A 21,912-nucleotide genomic window follows, 5' to 3' on the forward strand; every position below is an offset into this window, starting at 1 on the left:
AAACAAAATTACTGAAACAAAGCAAGGCAAAGCCACTTTTCTAGACTATCAGAATACTGGCTTGGCATGAATGAAAAATGCTAGAGTGTTTCTCAACCTCAGCAACTTGAAGGTGTGTGTGTGGACTTCAACTCCCAGAATTCTCCAGCCCGTATGCTGGGTTTCTGGGAGTTGAAATCTACGTATCAATTGACGTTGAAAACACTGCTAAACTATGCCTTGTACATGGGCGATTTTGCTTTCCATCTGGGAAAATGTCCATCCTCCTCACCCCCAACAATTGATAGGATTCTCTTCTGTCTTCATTAGCAAACATGGGATAATGTTCAAAATGGAGGGAGCCACCACGGAGAAGGCCTTTCTAGGCAAGGATGAGAATCGTTCCTCAGCTGCAGAGCCTTTGTTCACCAGCACTGATCTTCCCCAACTACAGATAGTCCTCCTTTAGCATCCATAATGGGGATCAAATATTTTGGTCATTAAGCAAGGCAGATGCTGAGTGAAACCATGGCTGCCTATGATCTTACTTTGTGTTAAAGACCTGTGAAGGTCGTAAATGCAAGGCTTGGTCAAAAAGTTGTTTTTTATCACCATTGTAACTGCAAATAGCCACTGTACGAAACAGTTGCTAAATGAGGACTACTTGTAAGTATGGCCTTACAGATTTGGGCTTCTTCATCTCATGCCAACATGAGAGTCTAGGAGTTGTAGTTCAGATCCTTTAAAGTATCAATCCAGGGAAGTTCGGTGCAAGTAACCCTTAAGCTTTAGATTGATGTTGTAATTTTATAGAAGGCAACCTCCAATATTTTTTTAGGAAAAAGGCAGTTGGTTCCAGTTATGACCCAAATGATTAATTTGTTTCTTAACAGTACAATTGGCCAGAATAGTGTTAAAACATGCCATGATCAAGTTTTAAACAACTGTTACAAATTTTTTTTTAAAGAAACCCTGTCACTCAAATAGAGTTGTCCCAAGCTTAGGACAAAATGGTATTTCATTTCAAGGTTTAAGTGTTCCAACAAAGGGAATAATAGAAATTCAAGACATTTTTTCCCCTCTCAGAAATACAAAAGTAGCTAAAGTAGTGATCTCTGCTATTTTGTTTATTTATTTTGTTTAATAAAATGTCCTTGGCAAAAAATGGGAAAATAATTGAGTGTGTTTTAAATCTTTCTGCCTATTTGCTATCGATATTTTTATTGGGGAAAAATTATTCTTTTAGGTTTTTTTTCAGTAGGTTATGTTGAAAGTAGCACTCCATTGGACCACTAGCCTCACAACTCTACTGATTTTTTGTTAAAGTTAAACTAAACAAATTATCTGGAACATACACTGCTGTTTTTCTGTAGATTAATAGTGAAGGTGTTTCCATTGCAATAATAATTCCGTGAACAGGTTTGAAAAACAGTGTTTCTTTTTTTATGCAAACAATTCAAAGTTTTGCTTTTTTTAACTGCTCTGTCCAATACGATGTTCCAAAAGGCCACAGTTTCTACCTGAAGAACTGAGAAGCAAAGTAGGAGTAATCTCTAATAGTAAACTCTAAAATGGTTGTTATTAGAGTAATTACTAATAGTGATTTGATGTTTATCCTGACCATGGGTGCCCAGTAGGGTTATGCTATCTAACAAATGAGGGCATTCAGGTTGTTGCTTTCATTAACAGCTTTGGTATAAGTCCTGATGCTGCTGGATTTTTATGCTGATGGAGCAGTTTGGTTTTACCTTGAATTAAAAGGGAGGGGTCAGGCTAGAAGCTGTAATCTTGAAATAGTTCTGCATTAACATAATAATTGAGCCCTGTTTGCGGTTCATAGAACCAAAAGGTTGGTTGTAAAAAAGTGACTCAACAAACCAGTCTTGAGCCCTGAATCACCAGCTGCTCACCTGCATGATCAGATTCCGTAAGGAAAAAAAATTGATTGATTTAGCATTGAACCTCTAATGCATTTTCGGGTGAACCTGGTTTGCTTGCAGAATTTGCAGCTGATATCACCACGTGATTATTTAGATTCTTAATTTTTTTAACCTCTCTTTTTGGATAATTAAAGGTGGCTACTGCTTGTATACGTTTACACTGGAGGGTGGATTCTTGATCCGGGCTGGGACTTCCAATTTATGTATTTATTTATTTCAACTAGCTATTGGTGCTTCAATGGATCTTCACTGGCAGAATGCAATTATTCAGCTTCAGCCGGTGTGCTGCTAATTAAGTTGCTGGATGCATATTGCACCAATCCTGCTTAGGGAATCTTTCCAGAGGAGAGGTCCAACCTGCTCATTCACATACCTATGTATTTAGAAGAGGGGTACACGGGCCTGCCAGGAACTGTTGCATTCCAAGACCCATCATCCTGAAACCACACGTCCAGTGATCAAAGACGAAGAGTGTTGTTATCCCTTACCTCTTTTGTAGGAGTTGGCTGTGAATTACTTTATTGAATAGGTAGCAGACTTGAAGAAATCTTTCAAAGCTTCATTTGGCAATACAATTGCTAACTTGAAAAAAATAATAATCTATTTTGCAAAGGTGGTAGTATAACCTTCAGGGCTATATGCATTTTTTTTTACCCCATATATAGAACAGTCCATACATGGAACAGTTAGCATAACTAATTATTCCCATTCTCACTGTGGCTTTTGCAAAAATATTAAGGCCGGTCCCAGCCACTCAAATTTTATCCTTCCTGTCATGGTTTTAGCCTTATGTTGAATAATTCCACAAAGAATTCTAGTTAGCAATATAAGTACATGCACTGGATACATGCCAAGCTAAGCCACTGGGTTGCTCTGTGCTACTTTGCTGAATGCTTTGTAGAGTTCACATTTTTCACATTTTGAAAACTATACTTACATAGCATACTTAAACAAGCATAGCTTAGCATCCTGAATCTGTTACGTTATCAGAACTGTTGGGACCTGTACTTGATATTGATTTTGTGATTTCTGCCCAATTTTTCCAGGAATGCAGACTGCCTTAAATTTATGATCTTTTGTTAGAACTACTATAAAATTGGGCACATTGCATAGTAAATAACATGATTCATGCATTTATGGATTCTGATCTAGTTGGAGATCAACAAACTCCAATTTTAATTACTTATTTTATAAGCTACTCTGGCCCAGTGACCTTAAGTTTCTGATGAAAGTTTCCCTGGCAGGCTGTTTCCTATAAGTGAAGTGTGGTGTTTTAAAGTTTAATAGAGTAATTGGAATGGGCTGGGACTACCCAAATTGGTGGGAGGTTCCCTTGTGGAGTATCAGGGTGATTATTCACAGACATCCAGAGAAGTGTTAAGAACTGAAGGAAGATGGAATAGAAGCAAGCAGAGGGGGGAAGAACCTGGTGAGAAGGAGACCGAAAAAAGGAGGAAAGATGGAATAGAAGCAGCAAGGCTTCAAGAAAACTAGGATAGTGGGAGAGCAGGAAGAAATTAGGAGAATGGGAATCATTGTGAACTGGAGCTAAAAAGAGACTGAAGGTAAAGAAGAAACCAATACACTTTGGAGCTTTCAAATTTGCAGTGAGTGGAGGTGGCCTTCATGATTGCACAGAACTGGATGTCTTTCCTTGATCTTTGGTCTACTAAACGAAGAAAGTCTGGAGAGTGAGAAGGACCCATTGGATTTCTTCACTCAAGACTAATTAATTGGTCCGAGAAGCTTTAGGAGCAGATTGGCCCGAGAAGAACCAAAAGCAATAGAAGGTGTTGCCTTGGCTTATTCTTCAACAGTTGCCTTTTGCCCTCTTCCTAAGCAGTTGCAAAAATGGATCAGTTGTTGGCTGTGAAAATTGGCTGCCTGGCAGGGGTGCTGCTCATCACTCTTCTTTGCGGCCTCATCCCAGCCCATGTCAAGTGGTTCCATATCAACATGGCCAGAGGTGAGACATTTGTGGGTGTCATGATTTCCACTTAGGTCTGAACTAGCACAATAGAAAATGATGGCATCCTAAAGAAATTGGGATTCATTCCTTGCCTCATTTTTGTTATGAATCCATTCATTTAGACCAGGAGTGCCAAACTCGCGGCCTGTGCGCAAAAAAAAAAGTCCCGATACGTCACGTGACGCCACCATGACAATGCGAGTTTAACCCCCCTGATTTAGACAGACCCTAATTTGTGATAGGGGTGAATTCTTGATGACTCAGTATCCTTATTTTACCTCTTGGGTTTTTAATGACAACATTGGCATGTATGGCACTTTATAAATCATAGGATTATGGGTTATTACTTTCAGGCAGAGGAGCACAATCTGAAGTTCAGTGACTTAATAAGCTTTCCCAAAGCCTTTAATTTAGCTTCCATTACCTTTATGTGAAGATAAGCTATTGAATACTTCAAACGAGTCACATTAAGTATAATTAATTTTAATAGGTTAGGGCAGTGTTTATCAACCTACATCATTTTAAGATATGTGGATGTCAACCCCCAGAATTCCCCAGCCAGGACATATTGACTGGGAAGTTCTGGGACTTGGAAGTCCACAGGTCGTTACGTTACAAGCGCTATATTGAAGACATATAGAGTAGATACAAATCCAGATTGTATTCAAAAATGTCTTTAGGAGTCTACGCACAAGAAGCGTTTTATAGAAAAGAATCAGCAGTTAACCTATTCATAATTGTAAGAACAAGTGGATGGAGAATATAAAATGAAATCAAAAGGTCAATTGACTATCTGTTTGTTTGTTTGTTTGTTTATGTTTGTATGGCCATCACTTAATGATGACTGGGTGGATTACAAAAATAAAAACTCAATATGCAAACAATAAAAAACAGTAATCACCCACTTGTCCTGGTAACAACGATCAAACAAACAAGCCACTTGATGGGCTCCATCCCTTTCTGGGTTCTCCAGACTCATTGGCAAAACCAGGTCTTCCGAGCCTTGCAAAACAGTGTCAAAGTCCCAAATTACCACAGGGATGATCTTCCAAATGGGGAGAGTGGTGCGGTGGCCTAGAGTGGAGCTCTTGCCTCACACAACCAGGAAGCTTTGAGTTCGATCCTAGGTAGAGGCAGATATCTGGGCACACTGAGAATATATCTGCTGAATATAACTCCGCATTGGCGAGAGGAAGGGCATCCGGCCATTAAAACATACTGCTAGCTCCATTCAGTTTCCTAGACTCTACTCCACAAGGGATTATGAGATCATTAAATGAAGATGATAAGGAAAAGGCCCTTTGGTGTTCTTCTTAGGAGTGGAGATTTGCAACATCCCTGTTCTCTCCCCCCTCCCCCCCCCCCTCATTCAGTTTTCAACATATTTCGTTAAAGAGAAAGTTTTGAAACATATAATAAGATATTTGGAAAGCAAACAGCATAAGACAGAATTTGAAACTGCAAATTTTATACATGTACAAATGATGAACATGTAATTTCTAAAATGTGTAAACTTTTTTTGAAACGTGAAATGGGAGAACAAGTGAAAGACTTATCTTAAGAATGGGCTAAGAACTTTGGACATAATATGATGAGAGAGCAATGGTAAAATATGTGGCCAAAAGGCTGAAATTAACATTTTATAATTCAAAAGAGAACTTTTATAAAATGGTATGCCATTGCTGTATGACTCCAGAAAAATTATCTAGAATGTACAAAAGTACTTCAAAACTATGTTGAAAATTTGGAATAAATGAAGGGTCATTTTGTCCTATCTGGTGGACTTGCAAAAAAAACCCCCAGAGAACTTTGAGTTTAAATGCATACAGGTGATACAAAGAAGTTTAAAGGTTGATATTCAATTAAAACTGCATCTTTTCTTGTTGAGACTAATGCATAGACACAAAAGAGTTCTGTAAGATTATTTTTATATATGGCAACTGCTGTGAGGTTATTATATAGACAAAAATGGAAAAAGACAAATACCCCCAAAGGAAAAATGGCTAGTGGAAGTGACGGAATTAGCAGAGATGGCAAAATTGACTTGCTTGATTAGAGAAAGGACAATGATCACATTTATTAGTCACTGGAAATCCCAAAGGGACTTTTTGTTGAAAGAGAGAGAGAAAAAAAATGTGATGTATGGATTTGATGACTAGAAAGAAGAGTAGATTATGAAAAGAAGGGAATTATAAGAGTGGGGAGGGAGGGAGGAGAGAGAGAGAGAGAATGTAAATATAACTGCTGTTAAGGAAGTCAGAAGTTGCTTCTTTATTTTTCTTCTCCCTTCCCCTGTTCCTCCCCCTCCCTTTCTCCTTCCACCTCTCCTCCCTCTCTCCTCTTTATTAAATGTAGGTACTATCCATAATAAATACGAGATTCTTTTTTTCCACTTCTATGTCTTTGCATTTTTTCCTTACTACCTTTCTTGCCTTAATTTTACATTTCAAAATGTGTATGGTTTATGCCTTTAACAATATTTAATAATTATATATAAAATTGTCATTCATTTTAATCTTGTTGAAATGAACATTAAACCCCTTTTCATTTTTTTTCCTCCTGGCCCTTCCCATTTCTTTGTCTTATTCTTGCCTACTCTTTGGAATGAGTAATGTAGCTTTACTACTACATTGGTTTTTTTTAAAAAAAAACAAAACACAGCCAAGTATCTCTCTAGGTCAGAAAGAAATCCTTCATCAGCTAAAGTTTGGCACAGAAACTAACAGCGAAACAAGAGGATGGAAGTGGAAGAAGGCATAGATAGATGAATATGTATGAGTTAAAGTAACTAGAAGTTTCAGGTTTGCACAATCCCAAGCATAAAAACTTGGATGCAGAACAATAGGATGATGTAAATGCAGTCAGAATCAACACTCAATGGTGTTACATGGTGTAACCTTGTTTAACCTTATGGAAGTCCAGATGTATTGATCCAAATGCAGGACAGGTAGTCCTCATCTTATGACAAAATGGAGCCTAACGTTTCTGTTGCTAAACAAATTGAGTTTTGCTCCATGTTACGACAATTGTTAAATGAATCACTGCAGTTGATAAGATACTAGCACAGTTGTTAAGTGAATCTGGCTTCCTCACTGGCTTTGTTTGTCAGAAGGTTGCAAAAGGGGACCATGTAACTCCAGGAACCGCAGATGTCATAAATAATGCCCAGTGTCCTGGTTTTGGTCATGTGACCATGGGGGAATGCCGTGACAGTTGTAAGTTGAAAAATGGCCATATGTCACATTTTTCAGTGCAGTCGTAACTTTGAATGGTCACTAAACGAATAGCTGCAAGTAAGGGACTACCTGTATAGTGTGAACAGGTTATTGATTAGATTTTAAATAAATAGCTTTGAGCATTTCTTCTTCATTGGGTGTTGAAGTTGGGGTGATAAGCTTAATTACATGCTAACCATTTTATAGCCAGCAATTTTGCAAGCCAGGCAGCCAGGAATCTTTTATTTCTCTTTTCAGAATTTTAAAAAAAGTAGTAAAATCTCATTAAGCTAGAATGAGGAAACATTCTGCTTTTCTTACCTTTGTCCTCCTGATAAAAATCTGATTCTACATAGATGTATGTGACCTGAAATGAAGGAATTTTTATGGGATGTTCACAGCAAAACTTTTAGTTCTCTAGAAGAACAAATAGTGGAGAAAATAATTCATCTTCCAGATTTAAAATTAGGGAGAAAGGTTCTCAGCCTTGAACGGGCTTGCAAAAATTAGTGCAATAAAATAAAATAAAATAAAATAAAAATGGTTGAGCCTTGTCCTCTCATATCATGTAAAATGATGAGATGTTATTGTATTAATTCCTTGTTGAAATCTTCCTACAGTTTCATTCAAGGTTGGTGGAACAGGGTAGGCACAATGTCTCAAGACTCCCTACAATTATCACTTAGTGTAGGCTGTGTTGCTTATCTTGTCACTAGGCAGTCTCACCTTGTACAGGTAAGTCTGAAGAATTGGATGCCATCCATAAACAGCTGTTTGCGACTAGACAATCATTGGAGAATGGTCTCGGATACATTGAAAGAAGCAAATTATACAGAAGTACCTGCTCAGAGGAAATTTTGTTTTTTAATAATAAATTTTTTATTTTTTAGGTTCAAAAGTACAAACATTTCATTTTTTCTCAAGCAGTGTGCCGTCTGCGCACCAACATCTCTGTGCCACATCCTTCACCATTTATAACACCATTCACATTAATATTTCTCTAAGCTTAAAGTTAAGATACATCAAACAGCTAAACATACAGCTCTTCTGGTGGTAATATCTTATTAGCATTACATCTCATTGTTCTCATCATATATATATATTGACATCATATTTGTATCACTATTTTACTTTATTTTCTATTCTTTTTTATTTTTCCTCATTTCCAAATTCCTATTTAATTCTATAATCATTGATAAAATATTTTCCATATCATATAATACTCAGTTTGCTCTTTCTCCTCAATTGCTAGTGTTAATCTGTTCATTTCCGCACATTCTTTAGGCAGTTAGAAAGTACGATGGATTTTTAAATGTTTATGACCCATCCTTGAAGTTACTACTGCCACCAATCCCGGTCATGTATTTGTGTTTCAGGTATTTGGGAACCAGCTTGCATTTACAACCAGTTGCAGTGTGCCACAGTCATGTGACTCTGATTTGTGATTTTTTGGGGGGGGGGGGGCAATTTCTGGTGTTTTTGCTATTTCCAGCAAAAAAAACACCCATTTGGAAGAATAAATTTGCTTAATGACCATGTGGTTCACTTAATAACCACATGATTTGCTGTATAGAATAGAATAGAATTCTTTATTGGCCAAGTGTGATTGGAGGAATTTGTCTTGGTGCAAATGCTCTCAGTGTACGTAAAAGAAAAGATACATTTGTCAAGAATCATCAGGTACAACACTTGATAATAGTCATAGGGTACAAATAAGCAATCAAATCATACTAGGAAACAGTCAATATAAACCATAAGGATACAAGCAACAAGGTTATAGTCACAGTCACAAGTGGGAAGGAATGGATGATAAGGAGTGATGAGAAAATTAATAGTAATAGTAGTGCAGACTTTGTAAATAATTGAACAGTGTTGAGGGAATTATTGTTTAGTAGAGTAGTGGCATTCGGGAAAAGGTAACTTACGTTACACCATTGTAAAAGTTATAAAATCAAGTCTGGTCACGTAATACCGTGACTTACAGCCACAAAAACTTAACAGTCACAGTTCCAGGCTCCATTCTAGTTGCAAGTCAAGAACTTCCTGTACAATTCTTTTTCTAGGAAAGGACTGCATATTTAATTTTCCTCTACTGAACATCTAAGCACTGTGCAAAGTTTCTTAAGAGTTTTTTTTTTAAAAAAAATACAGGTAATGGAATGATTAAGAAAGACCTAATTTATTCAGAACAAAAAAGATGGAATAGATTAAATATAATATCCTTATGCTGCCAAATTTCAGCATGATCCTGAGAGAACTGGAGAAACCAATTTGGTGCCTAGGAGTTGCCCAACCATAATATAACAATTCAGGTTTGGGTTTGGTAATAAATCTCATTTCTCTTTTTCACACTTAGAGAATTTATGGGTGGAGAATAAGTGCCTGGGGACTGAACTAAATACATAAATTGGCTTTTTAAACCTATGTTCAATTGAAGCATGTAGTGCTTCAATTTTGCTACAAAATATAACTTTTAATTTCGCAATATATTGAATACAGACAAAAATGCAGAATAACAGGCAGTTTAGCAACTGCTTCATTTAGTGACCATTCACAGTTATGATGTTGATGAAAAAGTAACTTTATGACAAATCCTTAACTTTTATGCTAAATGTGTAAACCAAAGGAAGCCATTTGTAAGTTTAGTCACATCCACAGCAGAGTTCCCATTTTTTGTTATACCAAATCTATATACTGACCAACTCCTGGCAACATTGCATAGCTCAAAAGAAAACGTGAGAATTATACATGTTGTCCTTGACTTATGACCACAATTGAAACCAGAATTTCTATTGTTAAGTGAGACATCTGTTAAGTGACTTTTGCTCCATTTTTACGGCCTTTCTTGCCACAGTTGTTAAGTGAGTCACTGCAGTTAATGTTAGTAACTCGGTTGTTAAGTGAATCTGGCTTCCACATTGATTTTGTTCGCAAAAGGGATCACAAGATCTTGGTACACAGCAAGAATCATATAAGTATGAACCAGTTGCAAAACATCTGAATTTTGGTTACATGGTCATGGGGATGTTGCAAAGGTTGTAACTGTGAAAAACGGCCGTAAGTCACTTTTTTCAGTGCTATTATAACTATGAACGGTCACTAAATGAACTGTTGTAAATTGAGGACTACCTGTAAAACTAAAAATGCATTTGTTTGTTTAGCAAAATTTATATAGCTACCTACTCGTGACTTTAGGTAGCTTACCGAAAATAAAAACACAATGTAGAAGAAATAAAAATAATTTAAAAATAATAACCCCATCCCACCCTCTGCTTGGCAACAGCACACAATCAACACACAATCAAATCATCTGTTTAATGGGCTCCATCCCACTCTGGATTACCCAGGCCTGCTGGTAAAACCACGTTTTCAGGCAGAGTCTTCTGAAAATATCAGTCTAATTTCTGGAAGGATGATGTTCCAGAGGGAGGGATCCAATAATAGCAATAGCACTTAGACTTATATGTCGCTTCACAGTGCTTTTACAGCCCCTCTCTAAGAGGTTTACAGAGTCAGCCTATTGCCCCCAACAGTCTAGGTCCTCATTTTACCCACCTCGGAAGGATGGAAGGCTGAGTCAACCTTGAGCCTGGTGAGACTTGAGCTGCGAACTGCTGGCAGCTGGCAGTCAGCAGAAGTAGCCTGCGATACTACATTCTAACCACTGTGCCACCGTGGCTGTTAATGCTATAATAAAAGAAGCAAAGATGGATACAACCAAAAAAGCTCGGGGCTACAGCCTTCCTAGTTTAGGTAAGGAATTAGACCTTCAAGATCCTTTGAAATACTAGCGGGGTGGGGCAGGTTGGATCTCCAAGGGAACCTCATTTCAAAGGGATGAAGGAGATGTGACAAAGGAGATGTGCTTCCAAGGTCCTGAGATTTGGCGTTGGACCTTGAGCACACCAATTCTGCAGATGGAAGCAGCTGGGCAGATACTATTGTGATTCCTCAGGAATTCTACAGTGCTATGTTGTTCTCATAGAGTCTAATATCTCATCATAAATTACCATCTTGCACATTTGATCAGGAAAAAAAATCCCACTTCAAGGGAAATGTACCTTGCTGTTTAATCTCATTGTGATTAGGTATAACTTTGTGCTTAATACTGTATATTTATAGACCTTTGATTGCAGTGGGAATGAATGTCTGTGGGAGTGAGAACGAGGTTCATTTTGAGCAATGCCTTTTCAGCTTAATCCTGGGCATGTTCTTCTTCAGTCAATAGTCTATATTCAAGGCTTCCTTTTCCTTTCCTTTCCTTTCCTTTCCTTTCCTTTCCTTTCCTTTCCTTTCCTTTCCTTTCCTTTCCTTTTCCTTTCCCTTCCCTTCCCTTCCCTTCCCATCCCATCCCATCCCATCCCATCCCACTCCCGAAAACTAATTATTTTACAGTGTTTAATATTTATATTGCAGGCCTTATATAAAAATGTGCTTTCAGGAAATTCTATAAGACGGATGGATCAGTAAGGCCCAGACAACTCATAATTGAAGAAACCCCCCACACACACACACACTACACACACACACACACACACACACACACACACACACAAACTAAAACAAAAATCTATGCAGTGGCTTCCACAGTATCTTACTACTTTGTCAGAATGATGACAGTGGTGTCACATGATAAGCTACACTTCTTTGTGATATCCACGTGACATGACATGTAGAAAACCACAATATAGCTTGTACCATCCTGCTCTTTCCCACTTCCAACAGATGCTGGTCTTACTATGTGTATTATGTCTCATATGCCTATTTTATATAATAAAGGCTATATACCAAACTTTGAAACTGGCAACTTATAGCTTTAAATCTTCATTTGTCTTTGTTCTTTTTTTTTTTTAAATCAACTTCTCCCTAAAGGCTATTTGCCAACATCTATGAAACCAGAGTGATATTAAAAGATTTTTCTGGTCTTTCTTTCATGATAGCACCGCTTCACAATGCTTTACTGACCTCTCTAAGTGGTTTAGAGAATCAGCATATAGCCCTCAACAATCTGGGTCCTCATTTTACCAACTTCGGAAGAATGGACAGCTGAGTCAACCTTGAGTCAATCAGGATCGAACTACTGGCAGTTAGCCTGCAGTACTTCATTCTAAGCACTGCACCACTGTGGCTCTTATCAATTGTCTAGCAGCCATTAATAGAAAGCAAGCACTTATGTAACAAGTTTCCATTTGCTCCTCTGAATGCCAATAATGGAGTTTATCTAGTTATTTATTTCCTATTTCAATACAATCCTTTGAATTTGCACAATCCTTTGAATTTTCATGTAGGACTACCCCAAATGTAAATATTTTCCACTTCTGATAACATCCTCCCTGATACAGATACTCCTTGACTTAGGATCATTCATTTAGCAACTGTTCAGGATTGCAAAAGCACTGAAAAAAATGTGAGTATTTGCAATTTTGCACATCTCAAGGTCATGTAATCGCCATTTGCAACATTCCCTGCTGGCTTCCAACAAGCAAAGTCAGTGGAAGAAGCCAGATTCGCTTAACAAGGGTGTGATTCATTTAATCACCCTGGCCAAAAAAAGCTGGTAAAATTGGGCATGGTGATATCATGACTCACTTAACAACCCCTTTGCTTACCAATGGATTGTAGTCCTGATTGTGATTGTAAATCAAGGATTACCTAGGCCCATGATGGTGAACCTATGGTAGGCATGCTGGAAGTGGCACGCAGAGCCACTTCTACCGGCACACAAGAGGTTGCCTGGAAAAGCCCCACTGTGCATGTGCGTGTGCCACGCACCCAACAGCTGATTGTTGGGTATCTGGTGTGCATGCATGCATAGGAAAATGGGGATATGCGGGAGCCGCCCGTGCAGAGATGCGCAGGGCACATGGGTTGCGCGCGTATGTGTAGAGATGCATGAGGCGCAGGGGAATTGTGCACGCATGTGTAGAGATGCATGGTGTGCACAGGGGGTTTGTGCGCATGCACGGGGGTTGGTGGGGGCTGTGCGCATTGCCTTCTGGGTGCTGGCACGCGAGTGCAATTTTTGGCAGGGGAGATGAAAAAGGTTAGCCACCACTGACCTAGGCATTTGATTGAGTACAAAGATTTGGATCACTGCACTGTCCATGGTGCTAGAAATTAGGACTGGAGGTGGCGGAGGCGAGGGAATGATTGATGCTTGCAAATGGATGATCACCAGAACAAATGTTATATATGCTGACGGCAGCAAGACTATGCACAGAAATGGAAGGTCACCTCAACCCCCCACAATGGATAAATGGCTGCAAAAACTGGTGGATTTAGCAGAGATGGCTAAATTGATCGCTCTGATTAAAGAAAAAAGCACAAACACCTTTACTTTGACTTGGAAACCACTTCTAGACTTTGTGCTTGAGGTGGAAAAAGATGAAACTGATCTTGGGTTTTACCAATTGGATAGATTTGTTAGAGAAATGGCTTGTTTCTATTAAGAAAAAATAAAAAGTTGAGCGTAGACCTTAATGCCTTATTCAACTGCACCAAAGGAGTTGGAAGTCAATGCTTTTTTTCCCTTTTTCCCACTATTAACTTCCCCGTTTCCTTCCCTAATTTCCCTAATATTTGCTTTTGTATTCTATTTATTTGTTTATTTGATTTGATTTGTCAATCGCTTACAAGATAATAGGTATAAGTATATGTCGCGTCGAGCGACCGGTCTGTTGTTTCGATCTTCTGGTTTGATTGCTGAATTCCTCTCAGAACGGGACCCTCGCAAGAGTGAGATACAGAGAAGCCCTCGCAAGGGCGAAGTTTGGCAAAAGCAGGACCCTATCCAGGGTGATTGCGGGACTCTCGCAAGAGTGATTGCAAAGCGGAAAGAAAAAAGAACACAAGACGAAGATTTCTTTAGGTGAGGCAGCACATCGCCTAGGGCAGATGGAATTATCCCGGCTGAGCCTGAGACAGATGGGATTGTTCAGGCTGCCAGCCTGCTCTGCGCTGTCCTCTTTTATTGTACTGAATAAAAGAGGGAGGGTGAGGGGGATTGCAGGAAGACAAAGAAGTTACAAACTTTATCTTTGAGACCAGGCTACGTGATACAAGTAACGAACTTTTTGACTGTTAAACATGTTTTACCGAATACACATCTTTTATCTGACACAGACCTCTGTGAAACTAATCTTATCAGCTCCTTTTTCCTGTCAGCTTGGTGAACTTTGCTCTGAGAGGTATACGTGCTGAGCAGGATTTGTCTTATGGAAAAATACTGAGACAGAATAGCCACAATTCCTCCTTTTCTTTATTTTTGTGCTCAAGATTCTAGGTAGAGTCCTTTCTCCTCCCGAGTAGTCCCACAAGGTGGCAACAAACCCTTCGGTTTGTTGATGCCTTGCAGAACCAACTCATACGAGGAAAAGTCCTCTTCCCCCAAATCATGGCTTGGCAGAGTTAACAAAACTTCTTTGGGAGAAAAGGAGTTATTAGTGTCTATTTCTTCCTCTGACTCTTGGTCAGAGTACCATTCCAGCAAAGGTTTTTTGACAAGGTCTTTTGATTCAATTACAGATGTGAGAAAGCTAACTGTTTTTGAGTATTGTTAACTTCATTGTCAAGTGTTTTCAAACTATCAGTTTTAGATGAATCATTAAGTGTAATTGCTAGCAATGTGTAAGAAGAATTGACCAACTGTACTAATGGATTCACCTGGATATTGGGTTTTTGTAGAAAGTTTGATTTCAAATTGGGATTGGGACCAACATCATAAGTGGACATGGATATCGAGAGACGAATTGTAAAAATATTCCCTTCATCTCCTTGACCATCCCACTGACGTCCTCCCCAAGTAAACCCAACCATCCATTGTTTTCTTGCAATTGTCTTTCCTTGTGCAGTAAAAGTGATTCTGAGTGGATTTATTCTCTGTCCACAACAAGGCCATTGAGAGCAGGGAAGATGTGCTTGAGCACGGGTAATATGAATATAGTCATTTTTGGTAGGTGCTTCCCACCAGATATGACCTGTGGATACACAACTCCATTTTTTACAATATCTGTCAACTACCCCACCGCAGGCAGAACGAGAAGTACCAGTATTGTGAGCAGGACAAAAATATAGTCTATAGTTGTCAGCAGGTGCTGGAGAACAGGAGCCTTGCTTGTCCCATGTATCAGCTTGTAGTTTTTTGTCTGCAAATTTTTCTACTCCTGTTCCCATTTCAGCAAAATCCATGAAAAGCTGAGGAAACCATGGCCATCTAGTATAGTTAGTGGTGGTATTTAAATTTTTTCCTTGAAAATCAAGGATAGTCCAGGTGTAAGTTTGAGGTTGATGTTCATTTGTAGAAGATGATTGTATGCTTCGAGGAGTGCGACGATAGCCAAATCTTGGAACAACATGAGATGCAGACTGCTTAGAGATGGAGTTGTCAGCAATGAAGGCAGGATACCCAAGATGGCGAGCTCGAATGAGAGCTGTAGTCTTGCGATGGATGTCATCAGGGATGAGGTGACGTCTTCGCACGACAGGTGGTTTGTAGCGATCAGGAACCCAGGAAGATGAATGATGCAATATGCATTTGGTGACATCACAGGGTGGAAAGCAGCAGCGAAGATGCCAGCGTAGTTTATCTCCAGGAAAAGTTGTCTCAGAATTAGCTTGAGATGGCAATGTAAGTAAAGCAGAGGATAGTGGAGGAGATGCCACTGAAGAAGTGGAAAGCAATAGAACAGTGTGATTGAAATAAGTGTGATTGTGAAAAAATCCTAAGCAAGAATAAGAACCTATAGTAAGTGGAGTAACATGTATAGTTAAAAATATTAAACAAGGAGAATAGTAATAGTGAATAGTTATGTCAGAAGTACGAGAAAGAAAACTACCGTTGTGTTGGGAAACATAATCACATGCAGGAAGAAGATTATCTTTAAAAATAAAGGTAACAGTGTCAGCAAGGAAAGCAAAAATAGCATCAGGAGATGCCTTAAATTGAGAAAAGACAGGAAGTATCGATATCAGAAGAAAGATTAGAATTAGAGTCAGGTTTGCCATGGTAAGGTCTGACACAGCGAGCAGGAACCCAAAGCACTCGATCAGGAAGTTGGACAGCAGCGTAACCTTTTCCCCAGGTAATGAGCTGTGCAGGACCTTTCCACGCAGGATCTGGAAGCTGTGATTCGTACGAAACCTATGCCAGGTGCGTAGCAATGGGAGTGAAGGCGATGCACCTCTAGCCAGAAGTCACACCTTGGAACCAGAAAGTCGAGAAGAGATCCCCGGACGAATCAAGGGATCCCGGACGAGCCCCCAGCTGTCGCATCGAGCGACCGGTCTGTTGTTTCGATCTTCTGGTTTGATTGCTGAATTCCTCTCAGAACGGGACCCTCGCAAGAGTGAGATACAGAGAAAGCCTGCAAGGGCCGAAGTTTGGCAAAAGCAGGACCCTATCCAGGGTGATTATGGACTCTCGCAAGAGTGATTGCAAAGCGGAAAGAAAAAGAACACAAGACGAAGATTTCTTTAGGTGAGGCAGCACATCGCCTAGGGCAGATGGAATTATCCGGCTGAGCCTGAGACAGATGGGATTGTTCAGGCTGCCAGCCTGCTCTGCGCTGTCCTCTTTTATTGTACTGAATAAAAGAGGGAGGGTGAGGGGGATTGCAGGAAGACAAAGAAGTTACAAACTTTATCTTTGAGACCAGGCTACGTGATACAAGTAACGAACTTTTTGACTGTTAAACATGTTTTACTGAATACACATCTTTTATCTGACACAGACCTCTGTGAAACTAATCTTATCAGCTCCTTTTTCCTGTCAGCTTGGTGAACTTTGCTCTGAGAGGTATACGTGCTGAGCAGGATTTGTCTTATGGAAAAATACTGAGACAGAATAGCCACAAGTATATACATAGTTATGAATACATGAAATGGATAAATATAAGAAAAATAAAAGAAACAATAGGACAGGGATGGTAGGCACGTTGGTGCGCTTATGCATAATTCTTAGGAAAGAGGTGAGGTCAATAGTAGACAGTCTAAGGTTAAAGTTTTTGGGGTTTGGGGAAGAAACCACAGAGTCAGGTAGAGTATTCCAGACATTGACCACTCTGTTCCTGAAGTTGTATTTCCTGCAATCAAGTTTGGTGCGGTTAACCTTGAGTTTGTATCTATTGTGCGCTCTTGTGTTGTTATGGTTGAAGCTGAAGTATTCATTGACAGGTAAGACATTGCAATGTATGATTTTATATACCATACTTTGATCAGACCAAAGACAGCGTAATTCAAGGTTTTCAAGGTCTAGAATTTCAAGTCTGGTGGCATGAGGTATTCTACAACAAGTAGAGGAGTGGAGAACTCTTCTTGTAAAATATTTCTAGACTTTCTCAACTGTGCTAATATCAGATACGTAATGTGGGTTCCGGACTGATGAGCTGTATTCGAGTATTGGTCTAGCAAATGTTTTGTATGCTCTAGTTAGTAGTGTGATATTACCAGAGAAAAAGCTACGTAAGATTAGCCTAACAACTCTTAATGCCTTTTTGGCTATGTAGTTACAGTGGGCTCTAGCACTTAGATCATTAGTAATGAGTATTCCAAGGTCCTTTACAGAGCTTGGATCATCAATAAGGTCTTGACGATTCAGCTTGTATTTTATTTTCTGATTTTTCTTTGCCAATATGTAAGACAGATCATTTATTTGTTGAGATTTGAAGTTGCCATTTGTTTGACCATTCTGATACACAGTCGAGGTCTTTTTGAAGGGTAGCAATATTGTCTGTGGTATTGAACAGCTTTATATCATCAGCGAAGAGAACGCAGTTGCTCTTAATATGATCACAGAGGTCATTTATGTAGAGTATGAAGAGAGTTGGTCCTAGAACACTGCCTTGGGGGACACCACTATTGACAGGTACAGAATTTGATAGGACACTCCCAATTTTGACCATTTGTTGTCTGTTTGACAGGAATGCTTCTATCCAGTTATGCAGGTGCCCAGAGATACCATAAGGTTTTAGTTTTAGGAGTAGTTTGTCGTGTACCACTGAATCAAAGGCTTTACAGAAGTCTATGTAGATTGCGTCTATTGTTTTGCCCTGATCGAGTTGTGTAGTTCATATGTTTTTGCAGTGTAAGAGTTGCAGATTACAGGATAGATTTTTTTCTGAAACCAAATTGTTTATTAGAGAGTAGGTTGTTTGTCTCTAAGTGGAGGATAATGGATTGGTTAATAATTGATTCCATGACTTTACAGGTGACGCAGCATAAAGAAATTGGTCTGTAATTTTCAACTAGGCTGGGGTCTCCCTTTTTGAAGATGGGGATGACAGTGGCTTGTGTGACCATAGGTTAGGCAAGGAGATGGTCCTGAAAGATTTTTCAAAGATTATGCTTAGAGGTTCTGCTATGGCAGTGGATAGCTTTTTTAAGAAGTAGACACATATTCCGTTCGATCCCATAGATAGAGATGGTTTTAGATTGCGCAGTGCTTTTACAACATTGTCTTCTGTAAAATCGATATGTATTAGATCATTGTAGTTTTCTGTGGTTCGGCTAGGAAATACTGGGCATGATCCATTGCTGTTTACAAATACTGAGCCGAAGAATGTGTTAAAGATGTTGGCTTTAATGGTGTCATCGTTGCAGTCTTTACCATCAGGTCCTATCAAGGAGGGATGGACCTTGAGTCTTTAGTTTGTTGTTTACAAAATTGTAAAAAGCACAGGTGGAATTGGTGCGTAGAAGGTTTTCCTCTTGTTTAATGTGATAATTGGTGCATTCAGTCTTTATCTGGTGGCATAAATTTTTGTATTGGTTTTTGAAATTGGCAACGTGACCAGATTTGTTTTTCCGCCAGAGTGATCTCTTTTTGGATTGAAGTTTCCTTATTGTTATGGGTAATCTGTTGGGTTTTTTTTTTTTGTTTTTTTTGTTTTGGGAGTTGTTATTGGTACATATAGTTTGATGACTCTTTTGACTCTAAGTAAAAATATGTTGTAATGGTCTTCATTACATTGCATCCAGTGAATAGAGATTGGCAATCAAGGGATGAGAGATCGTTGTCTATAAGATCATAGTTTGTATTTTATTCAATTCTGTTTGTATTTTATACAATAGACTAATAAAACTATATATAGAGCCCAAAACAAAGACTTTCCTGGGCAGATGATCCTTAAAAATCATTTTCTCTTTCATTTATTTTCAGGGAAACATCGGCGCATCCTCAGTTTTATCAGCTGCTTCGCTGCAGGGGTCTTCCTGGGTGCCTGTATTATGCACATGGTGGCCGATGCCCTGGGAGACATCGAAACAGAAATAAGAAAACGACAGCACATGGTGAGTGCTGTTTTGAGAGTTCCATTTTTGCCATCCTGGGAACAGGATTGTGCTTTCAAATGCCGAAGTTCCATGATTCATCATTTTCTATTAGAAATAAATAAATAAGTCTCCTTACAGGAAACTTAGGACAGGAAAAAATTCTGAACATTCTGCTAGCTTCTAATTTACCAGTTACTGGTGTTATTGCTATTTCATTGATCCCGTCTGCGAGTCAATGCTATAATCTCCTTGGCTATTGCTTACTCTCATAATAAGAAACTTATGATGTAGATTGATCTGAAAATGGCCCAAAGAATTGAGTCTGGATTTTCCTGTTCACTGGCCTGTCCTAATTTATAGGTTCCATATAGTTTAAAAAAAAAACACAATAACAAACTAAACCTTCATACACAAGATCTCTTGAAACCTTATTATCTGTTGAGATTTGGAACATATTATTATAATGATAGTGAACTAAATATAGATGATGCTAGAAAAATTGGTCAAATCCTCCTTTGACCGAATCAACCTCCTAACTAATTGTTGATAATTACTGCAAGCAATTCGGGACCAGAGTTAGCAATAATCTTATCTGGTAAGACAAGTAACTTAAGACTGTCTTTGTTAAGATAGTAAGAAAATTTGATTTTCTTCTACCTTCATGTGTATGCATATCTTCTCACCTGCATCTGACAAAGTGTATCTATCTAAAAGGAAGATGCCTTTTGCAGCTGATTCTTAAAAGTCAGTATGAACAGTGATGTTGCAAAAAGATAAATCGTTTGGAAACAATTTAACTTAACTGCCAAATTCAGAACATGGAGATGCATCACCTTCAAATTGATACTTTCATTTCATTTCTGCAGTAGATTTTACTGAATACAGGTCTTGTGTCCAAAACTCTGGTGTTATGTTTTTTCTAGGAGAGTGCCAGACATAAAGAAAATAGCACCTACATGGACATTGATAATGATTCAGAGGTAAGAGTCCCATTGTTTAAGAACTTTGCTTTCCCTTCATCTTGGCACTTACTAACCGGAAGAGTTTACCTGTAATCTTCCAGATGTTGGGTTCCAACTTCCATTGACCCTTCCAGGGATGATTGAAATTGGAGTTTGAAATCACGTTTGACTCAAAGAAGTCCTGACATCATGGTCCTCAAACTTTCATCGTGAGGAGGAATCTGTGAACTTCTAGTATTCTTGAATTCCACAGAGTCCTCATCATGATCAAGATTTGAAGACCATGATGTCAGCAGAAGGAGGCAATGCCTTCTTTGAGTTATACATGATTCCTGGTGACCTCAGGGGTATAGCTGTATATCTTTCTTGCAAAAATACAGAGTGACTTTCCATTGCTTTCTTTTGGATTAATAATGGGTTATTGGTGGTCATAGTGCAGGGGTGGGCAAACTACGGCCCGCGGGCCACATCCGGCCCGTTGGTCTGTCCAATGTGGCCCGCCCCTGAAAAAAAAAATCGCTGGGGAAAAATTGCCCTGTGCCGCGTGGGCCCCCAAAGCTGCAAAACAGTGCGGAGCGATCTAGGGTAGGAAAGAAAAGAAATTTGCAAAGGCCTCGGCTGGGAGTTCAAATCACCTTCGAGTGCGATCGAAGGTGAGTCCCCGCCGATCCCCTTTTTTTTTCCGGGACTTCCAGGCTTAAACTTTGCAAAGGCAAAGCTTGCAGGCTGGAGCGCCTTCCCGCCGAGGAGCGGGAAGGGTTCGCCCGGCGGGTGGGGCGGGCTGCTTGAGCGGGCTGCCGGGCGGCTCAGGGCGAGGCGCGAGCACCCGCAAGTTAAAACGAAGACGAAAGTTGCTGGAAGTTACTCGGTTTTCCGGGGCTTCCAGGCTTAAACTTTGCTCGGGCGGCACTTTAAAAGCCTGCTCCCAGCACCCGAGCAACTTCCCAGCAACTTTCGGCTTCCTTTAACTCGCGGGCGCCACGCCTGGCCCCGAGCCACGCGGCGGAAGGGAAGCCGGCGGGCGGGTGGGCAGGCTGCTTGAGGAGGCTCCGGGCTTCCCTCCACCAGGCGAGCGCCGCGAGTTAAAAGGAAGCCGAAAGTTGCTGCTGGGAAGTTGCCTCGGGCTCGGGCTTCCAGGGCTTTGCAAAGGCAAAGTTTGCGGGCTGGAGCGTCTTCCCGCCGAGGAGCGGGAAGGGTTCTGCCCGGCGGGCGGGCGGGCTGCTTAAACTTTGCTCGGGCGGCACTTTAAAAGCCTGCTCCCAGCACCTGAGCAACTTCCCAGCAACTTTTAACTCGCGGGCGCCGCGCCGCCCGAGCCGCATGGCAGCTCGCTCCAAGCAGCCCACCCCACCGCCGGGCGGAACCTTCCGCTCCTCGGCGGGAAGACGCTTCCGCCTGCAAACTTTGCCTTTGCAAAGCCCTGAAGCTCCGGAAACCCGAGCAACTTCCCAGCAACTTTCTGACTTCCTTTTAACTCACGGGCGCTCGCGCCTGGCCCCAAGCCGCGCGGTGGAGGGGAAGCCCGGCGGGCGGGCGGGCGGACTGCTTGGAGGAGGCTCCGGCTTCCTCCGCCAGGCACG

The 21,912-nt window shown here is 40.1% G+C and overlaps 1 protein-coding gene across 1 annotated transcript in view; it reads left to right on the top strand.

Moving 5' to 3' along the window:
- The first annotated feature begins 3,287 nt into the window (after positions 1 to 3,287).
- The window catches only part of SLC39A2 (solute carrier family 39 member 2), a 31,796-nt gene continuing 13,171 nt past the window's right edge, over positions 3,288 to 21,912 (top strand). The window contains exons 1-3 of the mRNA XM_026688093.2: positions 3,288 to 3,885; positions 19,258 to 19,388; positions 20,294 to 20,350. Of these exons, the coding sequence (XP_026543878.1) occupies positions 3,771 to 3,885; positions 19,258 to 19,388; positions 20,294 to 20,350 (303 nt within the window). The 5' untranslated portion in view covers positions 3,288 to 3,770. The remainder of the gene's footprint in view (positions 3,886 to 19,257; positions 19,389 to 20,293; positions 20,351 to 21,912) is intronic.

This window comes from Notechis scutatus, chromosome Z (assembly GCF_049901735.1).
Source record: "Notechis scutatus isolate UNSWTSFEM ecotype Mainland chromosome Z, rNotScu1.2, whole genome shotgun sequence".
NCBI classification, from domain to species: domain Eukaryota; kingdom Metazoa; phylum Chordata; class Lepidosauria; order Squamata; family Elapidae; genus Notechis; species Notechis scutatus.